At 32.8% G+C, this 13,266-nt stretch overlaps 3 protein-coding genes across 3 annotated transcripts in view; 2 read left to right on the forward strand and 1 right to left on the reverse strand.

The window, feature by feature from the left end:
- Positions 1 to 3,026: 3,026 nt before the first annotated feature.
- LOC107018575 (probable protein phosphatase 2C 49) lies at positions 3,027 to 5,619 on the forward strand. The gene is made up of 2 exons (XM_015219090.2): positions 3,027 to 3,414; positions 4,408 to 5,619. The coding sequence occupies exons 1-2, from the start codon at positions 3,178 to 3,180 to the stop codon at positions 5,404 to 5,406; spliced, it is 1,236 nt and encodes a 411-aa protein (XP_015074576.1). The 5' UTR covers positions 3,027 to 3,177; the 3' UTR covers positions 5,407 to 5,619.
- Positions 5,620 to 7,011: 1,392 nt separating this feature from the next.
- LOC107020311 (dihydrolipoyl dehydrogenase 1, mitochondrial) lies at positions 7,012 to 11,739 on the forward strand. The gene is made up of 2 exons (XM_015220612.2): positions 7,012 to 7,356; positions 10,237 to 11,739. Exons 1-2 carry the CDS (start codon positions 7,105 to 7,107, stop codon positions 11,485 to 11,487), a joined length of 1,503 nt encoding a protein of 500 aa, XP_015076098.1. The 5' UTR covers positions 7,012 to 7,104; the 3' UTR covers positions 11,488 to 11,739.
- A 719-nt stretch (positions 11,740 to 12,458) lies between these two features.
- The window catches only part of LOC107018499 (stress-response A/B barrel domain-containing protein HS1), a 2,252-nt gene continuing 1,444 nt past the window's right edge, over positions 12,459 to 13,266 (reverse strand). The window contains exon 2 of the mRNA XM_015218994.2: positions 12,459 to 12,927. Within this exon, the coding sequence (XP_015074480.1) occupies positions 12,750 to 12,927 (178 nt within the window). The 3' untranslated portion in view covers positions 12,459 to 12,749. The remainder of the gene's footprint in view (positions 12,928 to 13,266) is intronic.

A 13,266-nucleotide genomic window follows, 5' to 3' on the forward strand; every position in this document is an offset into this window, starting at 1 on the left:
GTAAATTGAAAGCTAAAGGATAAAGACGGTAACTAGTAAAGTATTGAGATCAATATATAATATTTATGTACAGTTGTAAATTACTAGTCTTAATGGTCATCGGTTTACCTAGTAACTCAATATTAAAAACCAATACCGAATCGATGACTCTACAATTTTTCTTTCATAAAATCATTAGAAAATCGTTAATCCAATAACGATAAATCAATAACACACTTTTTTCTTAATTTGATTTATCAGTCGGTTCGATTTTTTACACGCTCCAAACTAGAACCTCCTCTCCCATCAAAAGAGAAACAATAATGTTCGATTATTTACTAACATTCTACTCTAATCCTCTACATCTATGTTCTTCCATTCGGAATTATGCACTCGATAAGCTAAAAATATATCATGTCTTATTCCCAATTCTTTCTCGATCTACCTCTGCATCTTCGAGCTGATATACCCCTTGTTATGAAAGTGGCTCATATATACCTAATACCCTTACTTGTAGACAAATGGCTCACATATACCCTTTTCCTCTAACGGAAATGAAAAAATAATAATTTTAATCTAAATTTTTATTTTTTTTTCAAAAATATACTTCCATATGAGTAAATTTAATCCTCGTCAAACATATTTTTTTGACTTTGTTTTGTCCAATGACTAATTTATATAATTATTATTTTGATAATCAAATTTATCTATGTTTCACTAATATTCTTGTAAAACTTATTGTAGATGACCAAATTTTTTCTTCGAATACGAAATTAAATTACAATAGACACAAAAAAAATAGTTTAATTTTTTTTCTTTAAACTAAGAAATGAAAGAAAAAAACAAAATAAGAATAAGAAACTCAAATAGTTATAATAAAAGAAGTCAAAAAAATAATTTATGTATGAAAAAAGTCAAAATATACCTAGAACTTTGATAGAAGAATCATATATACCCCTAAATAATTTTTAAAAAAAAATTAGAAGTAATAAATATAAAATTTTAAACTAATTTATTAACTTCCGTTAAATGAAGGGTATATGTGAGCCATTTTGTAATGACAGGGGTATATGTGAGCCGTTTGTATAACGGTAAGGACATCTATGAGGCACTTTTATAACGAGGGGTATATCAACTCTAAATGACAAAGTTAAGGGGTATATCTAGACCCTTTTCCGTTATTTTATAAAAGTTTGAAGTCCAATACTATATACAATTATCCATTACCTGTTGAAGTTGAACTATTTGACATCTTTTTTAAGTGCTTGGTCCTACTAGAGTTTAGTGTTTTGACTTTTTATGCCTTTGTTTTACGTGTCACTTTACCTACCAATCTTAATGTGGTTGTGCTCGTTTTGGATTTAGACGCGCTCTTGTTTGATTTTGATCGTTTTTATATATTTAATTTTTTTTTAAATTTTTTATTTCACTTATAAGAGTTACGTTAAAATTTTTATTAAAAGAATTTAAAATATGTTACGTGTCACTAAAATCAATATAGATAAAAAGGTTAGTGTAATCTTATATTTATAATATAATTTTCTACAATTGGATGGACCTTGATAGTTGCTTGTTCTAGTTTTCCTTTACCCCCTTTTCTTTTGTCTTTGTACAATTTTAATTTAATGAAAACTAATGTATTATAAGTTTAAAAATTAATGGAAAAAATACAGAGTATTATTATTTATTTAAGTCAACGTAGACTTAAACTTGAAAATAATAAATATTTCTCAATTTGTTATACTTAACGAATAAATATATTATTAACGTGTTTAGTGACGTTTTAATTTGGATTGAAGAATTTTGATATATATATATATATATATATATCGAACTATCTAGAAAGAAAAGGATACTTCTTGACCCTAGCCATTGTTTCAACAAAAGAAAGTGACTTATAGTTTGTTTGTATTATTGAATAAACACGTAATGAGAATTTTAACGTAATTGATAAAGTTATTGTTATTTAACTAGAAAGTCATGTTTTTGAGTTGTAAAAATAGTTTCTTATAAAAATATAGAGTAAGATTATGTACAATAAGTCTTTTTCATTCGATCCTTTTCTGAGTTTCATGCCTAATGAAAGTTTGATATATTGAACTATATGAATAGACGTAATTTTGACATAATCTACTTAGTTATGATAAAAATAATACTTAATTCAGGTTATTGTATGAAGTGGAAAATATAGGTGTGACTTGTTTGGTTTAATATGAACATATTGGATATTAAATTATTTTTGTTAAATTCATTTTCGTGATGTTTATATTTAAATCAATTTGTATATTTGTCATTTTTACGAGCGATTATTAATTTAAAGATTGATAAAATTAGTATAATCTTAATGTGTGATTACATGGTTTAACCTTTAAGAATGAGTAGAAAATACGTCAAACGATTGAAATTTCAAAATAACTTAGATCATTGATGTTACTGATACAACGAATTTATATTGATTGTGATACAAATACTTTTTGACTAATCATGATTAAGTGATAAAATTCTACTAGCAAATAGAGTACATTTTTAATAATATTACCATACTTGTAATTATTCTCTATTAGTGGATTAGGTACCTAAATAAAGAATAAAAATAAATTAAAATGCCTTTTAAATTAGGAATCCAATATGAACATATTAATTAGCAAAAATAACCCCATTATCTTATTTAAGATTATTCCTTTCTTTCCACCTCTTAATTAGATTTTTTAAAATTAAGGTCTCTCGTAATAGTAGTATTAAATTTAATTTTCGAAATTTTTCTATTTAAAAAGTCAATCAACCTTTCGTTTCGTGTATAATAGGAAACCAAGTAAATGACATATTATCAAGTAGTTGATTAATTTTTCTTTTCGTATTAAATTTTTATCGTCTTCTGTCATTTTAAAAATTCTTTAGAGATTATAAATTATATTATATTCTATATTTATAAACATAAATAAAATAAAAATAATTTTCTTTTTATAAATTTTTCGTATGTGAATACTCGACACCGAACTATTTGCGTCACGCGTTACTCCTATTTAATCCGAGTAAATACTAAGCCGACTCTTAATCTATAAATTTCTTCAAGAACCCAACTTGCTTGTGCTTCTATTTCAGCGATTAATTAAACCCTAATCTGTTTTTAATAAACAAATTTTATCCATAAAATCTCGTAATCCAAATTATTGATCAATTTTGGATTAAACTCATTTGATGATTGTGAAGAATTCGACGGCGGCGGCGAAGATGGTGGTAGTAGATGCGGAGATTTTGTGTCAACCGAATGTTTCCGTTGAGTACATCGGAGTTTCAACGGCAGCGCCGGTGGTCGGAGATGAGGATTTGGACTTCTTTGATGTTTCGGCTACTGCTACGTCTTCTTCTCTTACAAAATCTCGTGAATTTCGCTCGGCTGATTTGGTTTCTGTTGATATTTCTCGTTCTGACTCGGTAAAGTTTCAGATTTGATTTCCCGTTTTGTCTTCCTTCTATATTTGGTAACTCTTTGAGTTTGTTTGTGCGCAATTTTGTGTGTTTTGAAGAATTTACCTAATTTTGTGATTTGTGATTCGGATCGGGGATCTCAAAGTTGTTAGTCCAGCTGAACCTAGGTTATCTCCTTTTCAGGGAAATTATTTTCTGTAGCACCTTGTTTTACTTTGTGTATTTTGTTTGCTGTGAAGAATTGGATCTGCCTAGAGGTTGTGATATAGTATTATTTAGGGTTTGGAGTTTAAAAAAAGTTAATCTGATAGATATTATTGCAATGAATAAGGGTTTAAAAAACTCAATTCTGCTATTTTGAGTTTTCAATTCTGGTATTGAATGAGGGGCTTTTTCGAAAACAGTTTTAACGTAGTGGTAACGTCTGCATACACTCTGCTAATTCCCCACACTAAAAGATAGAAATCTATGTAACCTTGGATCTTAGCAGCAGTTTCCGGATGGACTAGTTGCCTTTATTCCTTGCATCAAGAGAGGATCCCGCATCCTTCCTTCTCAAACTCTACTTGTGGGATTTTATTGTGTATGTTGTTGTTGTTCGATTCTGGGATTGTACGTATGTGAACTTCGCACAAGTATAACAGGTCCAAGTAGAAAGAATGAGGGTCTCCCAAGTTTAGGGTCTGTCAGAAAAGTGTAACTAAGAATTTTTCTCTGAGGACTCATATATCTGACTGAACTAAGCGGGATTTAGTTGAATGATTTTTCCGTTTGCTAAAGAAATGGATTTTAACTTTCAAACTCTTATTTGGGTTTTTGTTGTTGCTTGTTGATTTGTTGAGTTATTTGACTATACTATCTCATTTCTTTTGTGGACTGTGGTTATGATTGAATAAGTTTTGTTTTCTTAATGATTATTGATACTTGTTATATGAATATGTGGTTGAAATGCAATGTACCCGTGGTTTGATCTGACCTCATTTATTTTGCAATTAGCAGGGTGTGAGATGCTCAACTAACACTCAGACAACTATAATTGATTCAGCTAGAAGCAGTAATGTTATCCCAGCTATTCGTTCGGGTAGCTATACTGATATTGGACCTCGTAGATCCAATGAAGATGAGCATATTCGTGTTGATGATCTTTCAGCTCAGTTAGGATCTCTATACAATTGGCCTCTTCCAGGTGCCTTCTATGCTGTGTTTGATGGTCATGGAGGTTCTGATGCAGCTGCTTATGTCAGGACTAATGCAATGAGATTTTTCTTTGAAGATGCTAATTTGCCGCAAACATCTATTGTTGATCAAGCATTCTTGGAAGAATTGGAGAGTTCCCATTTTAGAGCATTTTTAATTGCTGACCAGGCCTTAGCTGATGAATGTAATGTTGATGCCTATTGTGGGACAACAGCAATAACTGCGCTGGTCCTAGGAAGACATCTGGTTGTTGCTAATGCCGGCGACTGTCGTGCTGTTCTTTGTAGGAAAGGTGTTGCAGTTCAGTTGTCTCAAGATCACAGGCCAACTTGTCTGGCGGAACGACAAAGAGTTGAGAAATTGGGCGGTATTATTGAATATGGTTGCTTAAATGGTGATCTTGCTATTACTCGAGCCCTTGGAGATTGGTATATGAAGCTTCCATTTGGGTCTGCATCTCCTCTTACTGCAGAACCAGAAGTTCAGCAATTGCTGTTGACTGAGGATGATGAGTTCATGATACTTGGTTGCGATGGCATCTGGGATGTGATGTCTAACCAAGATGCAGTGAATGTCGTTCGCCATGAGCTTAGGCTGCACAATGACCCACAGCAGTCTGCCAGAGAACTTGTGAATCAAGCTTTATGTAAAGACACAGACGACAATCTCACTGCAATTGTTGTATGCTTTACTTCACCTGATCACCGAACTTCAGTTCCATCACAGAGACCAAGATTCAGGTGTTGCAATTTGTCCGAGGACGCAAGGAAGAAGCTGCAAAGTTTGTTAGGAAGCAATTGAGTGTAAACTAGCATTATTTCATGACCATTACTAATATAATTTTTCCTACAATGTGTATAAAGAATTGTTTTATTTCTGGTTTCATGTCTGTTTGAGGCTGCTTCAGGGTAGTGAGAAAAAGCAGCCAACAGTTTTGTAAGGCTATTGCATTGTAGGTGCTGTCAACTTTTTTTAATGAAAAAGATTAGAACTTGTGGTGTGTTATTTCTGAAATTAATTGTCATTATGCAGTTTACCATTACAGCCATCTACTTTTACTAGTTACTAAAATCTATGACATCTTTTGGAGTTGTACATTTGTGAATCTTTAAAAAATGCACTAGTATCGTAGACCTAAGTGTTCATATTCATATTGAATTACTGGTAAACCAGAGAAGGATGACCATGGGTCGGCGTGAAATTAACTTGAGTTTGAAGGATTTCACAAGCACATGATAATAATTTTGAAGAGTGTAAGCGACTTAATTATCAAATTTATGTGGCTTAATGTTTAGCTGTTTTTTTTTTTAAACACACTTAATGAGTGGCTTTCAATTGTGAAGAAGAGTGGGCTAACCTCATCTAGATTGGGGAGGCTTTGTAATCTATTTTGGGCCAAGAATGAAGGTTAAATAGGAGGTAGGGTTTGTGAGGACATTATTTTTCTTGTGGCAAAGGATATTATTTATTATTATTACTATATGATGGAAAATATTTCCTAACTTATGCTAAATATCTCAATCTTTTCTTATCTCTTTATCTTTTGGTGTTTTCCTTAAAAAAAATATAATCATTTTTTCACCATAAAATTAGCTTTAGATAAACAATGAAATGGATATAACTCTTTTACATTATTCTTCAAAATTTGAACCAAGACAAACAAAAAACTATGTCATTTTTATTCTATGCCTAAATTTTGATTAGTGAAATACTAATATTTAGTGTATATTTAATGAAATAATTGAAGTGTATGCAAATTGATACAATGTCAATTTTACAGGACAAAATAAGTTATTTGAATTGCAATTTTATAGTCGTAAAAGCTTTATTAATGGTCGAGTTGGTTAAATAAATAATCTGTCAAAGTATAATTTTCTGGTTTAAGATTTTCTTCATATTTTATCATGTATGATTGGTTAACTGTAATTTACTTATCCAAAAAAATTTACAAATTATTATACGTTTGTGAATTTCTTTATCAATAAAAAAACACTCTTGTTATAATTTTCTCTTACTATTACAAAGATTCGTTGAACAAAAAAATAAATTCCGAAAATATTATTATATGCTTCCTTCTTTGACTAGCATAGTGTTAAAAGAATAAGATTTATAAACTTATTGCTATTTGTTACTATAATTCACCTTATTAACGATAATCACAAATTTAATTTACAAACATTCTTTTTTAAATTGAATAATAGATGATTACTCTTATATTATTTTAATTTTCCATGTATTATTACAAATTATTTATTTTTATTTTTATCATTTTTTAATCACTCGTAATAATAAAAATAAAATTAAGACCGCATAAACTCTACACGATCCATTTTTTTGTATATAATATAAAAATAAATAAACGCCACCACATTAATAAATGAAATAATAAATCAGCACACCTCCGCCACTATACATTATATTTTTCTATAAATATATAATAAGAAAACTCAGCGAAAAATTGTTCAATTTTTTCAGAGGTGAAAATTGAAGCCGGAAAAAATGGCGATTGGGAGCTTAGCTAGACGAAAGGCTTCAACAATTTTATCTTCTAGATATCTCAAGTATTCATTTTCTGTTAGCAGAGGTTTCGCTTCGGGATCCGATGAGAACGACGTCGTTGTTATTGGTGGTGGACCTGGCGGATATGTGGCGGCGATCAAAGCGGCGCAGTTAGGTCTCAAAACTACCTGTATTGAGAAGCGTGGTACTCTTGGCGGTACTTGTCTCAATGTTGGCTGTATTCCTTCTAAGGTATTTTTTTTTAGATTTAACAAAGTTTCGCATCTTCATAGATCTAGTGGTTTTTGCTATTGTACTACTGTTTATTATGCGATAGTATGTGACGATTATGTTGATTAAGAGTATTCTGCTATTGAGTATTGAGCTAAAAAATTGCGTTATCTGTGGTATTCATTTGGTTAACTTTATGATGATTTTGATTTGAGAGACTGTTGACAGATATCAGTTTTATATTTCAGAGTTCAAATAAATCTATAGTAGGTTATTCTGTAATGTGAGTTCTGTGAGAAAATTGAAAATTTTGTGTTTGGTGTGATGGAAAATGATCTTCCATAGAAGATGTTCTTTTCCAGCATTTCAGTTAGTGAGTGAAATATTTTCTGGAAAAAAATGTGCTAAGATTAGTAATAATGTTCGCAAATTGGAGTGTTATGATGATTTTTTTTTTGTATTGAAGATTAATAGTAATAATGTCTTTTTAGTATTAGTTGGGAGCAAGTAGGATGAAGTTAAAAAATTAAGATAGTGACAAGGAACTTCAAACCTATAAATGAGCCATGAGGTTCATTTTCCACCCTTTGATGGAAATGTATTCCTTTATTTTTTGGTAACCAAATACCAGGAGACAGAATTCTTGACAAGTGACCGTCGTCACACCAAACACACAGTGATTCAGGAATTCGCTTCTCTAAAAGATTCTGAAGTTGCTTTGAAATTCCAAAGAAGGATGTAGTTAACATAAGAATACACTTTTAAGCAATTCTTAAATATGTAGTCTTGGTTTGCGACCGGTATTATTTAAAGGAATAATGTGTGTTAATTTTGCGGTAGTACTAAAACTTTTTGGTTGTTATGTTTAATCCATGTATTCAAATTTTTTGCATTAAGAGAAGTTATGTCATCGACATCTTTTATTTTTCAACCAGATTGCATGCTAAAATCTTGTTTAGTTATTCATCTCTTATTATCTCTCATTTGCTTCTAATAATTTTTATAGGATTAGCTTTAGGATTATCGGAAGTATTACACATACAACTTTCATTTGCTATGTTGACACTTCAAATCAGGTATCAAAGCCACCCCTGCAGAAAAAGGAAAAATAAGAAAGACCAAAAAACAGTACTCCTTACGTCCCATTTTATGTGGTACCATTTGACTTGGCACGGTATGTAAGAAATAAACGAAGACTTTTGAAACTTGTAGTCTAAAACAATCCTTAGATGTTTATATGGCTATAAATCATTTCATTGAGGGGAAAAAGGGGGATTTAAAAGTTATATTGTTTCTAATCATATAGTAAGGTGACATTCTTTTTGGGACAGATTAAAAAGGAAAGAGTGTCACATAAAATAGGATGGAGAGAGTATGTAATTTCTGACTATCCAGCTGTGACTTGTGAAGTGTTGACTATGTGTTATTTGGTTGATAAAAGATGAAGGAAATGGCAATCATCTCTGTTAATTTCGATAGCAGATATATGCTGCATAATGAATGATATGTTCTAATTTATTTATGCTGCAGAATTGAGTAATTTTATCCAAAGTGACATAAAATAAAATAGAAGGTGCTTTCTCTAAGAAGAAAAATAAAATATAGACCTAATTTTTGAGTTATATGAAACTATTGGAAGGGGATTGTAGACATTCTGATTTCCAATTGATGAGTTAATCTGTGACTTACATATATAAGTACAGACATCTGGCATAATCAACAGTCACATTCTTTTTGTTGCTATGGTGGTCAATTGTGGTTCCAATTGATGAGTTGACTTGTATCTTTCATATACAATTAGGAACCTGTTTCTTTTCTCTTTTTTTTGTGCCTCAGCGTCTTCCTTTTTTCCTGAATTTGAACTTCAACATGTATCGGTTTTCCTTTCAATAATTTTACCTAAGCTAGTTAAAGACAAAAAGATCTGGATGGCCCAATCTGCCACCCTTAAATGAGGCATACTATCTTGATATAGATTTTAATCTCGATGAAAGTTTTCTTGCGAATATTTAGTGGGTTTTCCTTTGTTCTATTTTTTTCGTCAAAAGTCTGAAGATTAAATACTTTTCTCATGGTTGTGCATTTTTTCCTTGGTTTGGCTTCTTAGCAAGGTATATATTTTTTCTTACGTTATAATTTGCATTGAAGTATATATTCCCAACTTTCCCTATTCTATGTTAAAATAGAGGTGGTTTTAAAAAATATATTATATTGATATAGGATACTCATATTGATAAATAATTTTACCGCTTATTGTAAATTGTAAAGACGGGGATTTTTACCCCCTTAATCTAATGCTGAATCAACGATATATTCTAAGTAAAGAGCTTTTTGGATTTGAAAAAGAAAACAACTTTACTGACAATTGCATGAATTTTATTTTGTCTGAGGAGTCCTCTGAATATTTCGGTCTTAGTTAGTTTAGATATATTTGTGGAATATGAACAAAGAAGAGAAGATAAGCTGAATGTAATGGCTAACTTGGGTTCTTTGATGCCCTTAAAATGTGACATGCCTGAGGGTTCTCTTGTTGTGAATCAAGACTTAACTTCACTGAGAGGCCATTTTCTTTGGTATCTAACCTAGTGCCTACCTTACCCAATGCTGTCCATAGGGCATAGGGTGCATATATTTTTATGGCCTCCACTTATCTTGTAATAACCCTCAACTATACAGTTCTGCTCTAGTAATTTGCTAACTGACATTCTGTTTATGTGACATCATGAACTTAAGTTCATTCTTCGGCATAGTAAAATTAACAACGGTACCCTTCAAATATACTTGGCAGAGTAGTGCACAGGTTTATGCCCATCTTTCTTGTTGACGATTGTGCTTGGAGCTCTGTAGTCAGCTTTTGAGGTCTGATACTTCATGTTCACTGTTTCTGCTTTTCATGTGTAGGCACTTCTTCATTCCTCTCACATGTATCATGAAGCTCAACATTCTTTTGCTAGTCATGGTGTGAAGTTCTCTTCTGTTGAGGTAGATCTTCCTGCTATGATGGCCCAGAAAGATAAGGCTGTGGCTGGTCTAACACGGGGTATTGAGGGTCTATTTAAGAAGAACAAAGTGAACTATGTTAAGGGCTATGGTAAATTCCTTTCCCCTTCCGAAGTTTCTGTTGACACCGTGGAAGGTGGTAATACTATTGTTAAGGGGAAGAATATCATAATTGCGACTGGTTCTGATGTCAAAAGTCTACCTGGGTTAACCATTGATGAAAAGAGAATTGTATCATCTACTGGAGCTTTAGCTTTGACTGAAATTCCAAAAAAACTGGTTGTTATTGGTGCTGGCTACATAGGCCTCGAAATGGGATCTGTCTGGGGCCGCCTTGGCTCAGAGGTGACTGTTGTTGAATTTGCATCTGATATTGTTCCAACCATGGATGGTGAAGTTCGCAAGCAATTCCAACGTTCTCTTGAGAAGCAAAAGATGAAGTTCATGCTTAAAACTAAAGTGGTGTCAGTTGACACTGTTGGCGATAGTGTGAAGTTGACCCTTGAACCTGCCGCTGGTGGTGAGCAGACTACTCTTGAGGCTGATGTTGTTCTTGTTTCTGCTGGTAGGGTTCCATTCACTTCAGGACTTGGATTGGACAAGATAGGTGTTGAAACTGACAAGGCTGGTAGGATCTTGGTCAATGAACGTTTTGCCAGTAATGTCCCAGGGGTATATGCAATTGGTGATGTCATTCCCGGGCCAATGCTTGCTCACAAGGCAGAGGAGGATGGTGTTGCTTGTGTGGAATTCATTGCAGGCAAGGAAGGTCATGTGGACTACGATTTGGTTCCTGGTGTTTGCTACACTCACCCAGAGGTGGCTTCCGTTGGGAAAACTGAAGAACAGGTTAAGGCACTTGGAGTTGATTATCGCGTAGGCAAATTTCCATTCCTTGCTAACAGTAGGGCCAAGGCAATTGACGATGCTGAAGGTATTGTAAAGGTAATTGCTGAGAAGGGAACCGACAAAATCTTGGGCGTCCATATTATGTCATCAAATGCAGGGGAGCTTATTCACGAAGCAGTGCTGGCTTTGAATTATGGAGCATCGAGTGAAGACATTGCTCGTACATGCCATGCACATCCTACAATGAGCGAGGCTCTGAAAGAAGCAGCCATGGCCACTTATGACAAGCCCATTCACATGTAGAGATAGCGTCAGTCATATCATTGTTTTTTATTTCCTTCGAGTATCTCAAATACTTGAAGCAGATTTTCTAATTGCCATATCAAGTATCTCTGGAACACAAGTTTCTTCCCCCCTCTCCTCTCTTAATTGGGTACTCAAAACCACCTCAAAGTTAATGTTTTCTCTTCTGCATATTCATTACTGTAATAAAGATACAAGTTGCATGTCGAGTTTAAATGCCATCAATGGTGAGTTTCATTGACTTTTCTTTTAGCCCCACCCCATCTTTGATCAGCATTTAAAGATTTTGCTTCGTTGGAATTTATGAGTCTTTACTTTCAAACTTCACCTCCACAAGGTAACGGTAAGGTCTCTGTACTACATTTTTTGGACTTCGCTTGTGGGATTTCATTTAGTATGTTTTTGTACTTTTCACTCTTAATCGTATTCGCAAAGGAATCGCTTGTGGGATTCCTTAGCTTTTTTACGATATCTAACATGAGAAAAGGATGAAAATTGTTCACTTTTAAATACTTGGAGGATATTTTCTGCTAAGTATTATACTTAAAAGATGTAGTTTAAGTTCGGGATATAGTTGAAGGATGTTTTTGACCAGAAACTCGTAAACTTACAGATGGATGTAGTCATAGTAATCTTCCTATTCAACTACATCTCATATCTCTTTTTGGCATTCAAAAGATTCTATCATTTTTGTATGATTCTTTGCTAATATTCTTGTTATTGACCAATCTCATTGACATCAAAACTACAGAAATGTAAGTTTAATGCTTCATTAGCCATTTTTTTTCCTTGTTCTTTTTGTCTTTCAATTGTTAATATGCATTATCACAACGAAAATATATTGTCACATAACTATTTATCTCCTTTCATAGACCTATCCTGCGTAAATCCAGGACTGGTATAGTCATTGAGGAGTTTGAGAGTTGCCAACAATCGATAAATTTGCTCAGTAAAATGTTGTAAAAAGGAGGTAATGGAAACACAAATTTGAGTTTATTGATACACTTATAACACGTTGTTCATCATTCATTCACCCTGGGAAGAGATGAACGAAAAACATTCTCCCTCGAGTTTAAAAACAGCACAAGCTGACCAAAACTAACTCGCGTTAGCGTCTATGAAATGAATACAGTAATAGCAAACAAGCAAAACACACACTTTAGAAAAGTTTGTGTTCTTATTGGATTTCAGTACAGTAAAGTAAAACAGATATATCGATTACTGTAAGTGCATCAATTTGTGAATTCAGTTTAGGGACTGAGTTACTGTGGTTTGTAGTCGATGATAAGGAATTTCTCCAGCTGAGGAAGCAATGTATTTGCATATTCAACATGAACAGGATGAGCTATATACTCTGCAACACCTTCTAAACTGTCAAACGTAGACTCAAAAACATGAGTGAAACCTTGATGAAGATTTTCTATGCTCACATCCTTACCCCTACAATAATGATGACATACAAATTACTACATTTCAATACTTGTATGAACATACCCAATGTAATCCTACAGAGTTAGATCTGAGGAGGGTAAGTATACGCAGATCTTACCAAAAGGGCACAGAAAGTGTTTCTGATAAACCTCCTCAGCTCAACTTACCAAAATAACACACTAATGAAAATCAAGAATGATAAAGTTTTTATTTTCATGTTTCTATTCATAAGAACCAAGAATGTCAACTTCAAAATCAGATACACACATAAAAAGGGGGTTGCTTCAATACTCAAGTTAAAAGAGACAAACCATCCACAGATAAGGAAAAAAACGGGGGGGGGGGGGG

The sequence above is a fragment of the Solanum pennellii genome, chromosome 5, assembly GCF_001406875.1.
Source record: "Solanum pennellii chromosome 5, SPENNV200".
NCBI classification, from domain to species: domain Eukaryota; kingdom Viridiplantae; phylum Streptophyta; class Magnoliopsida; order Solanales; family Solanaceae; genus Solanum; species Solanum pennellii.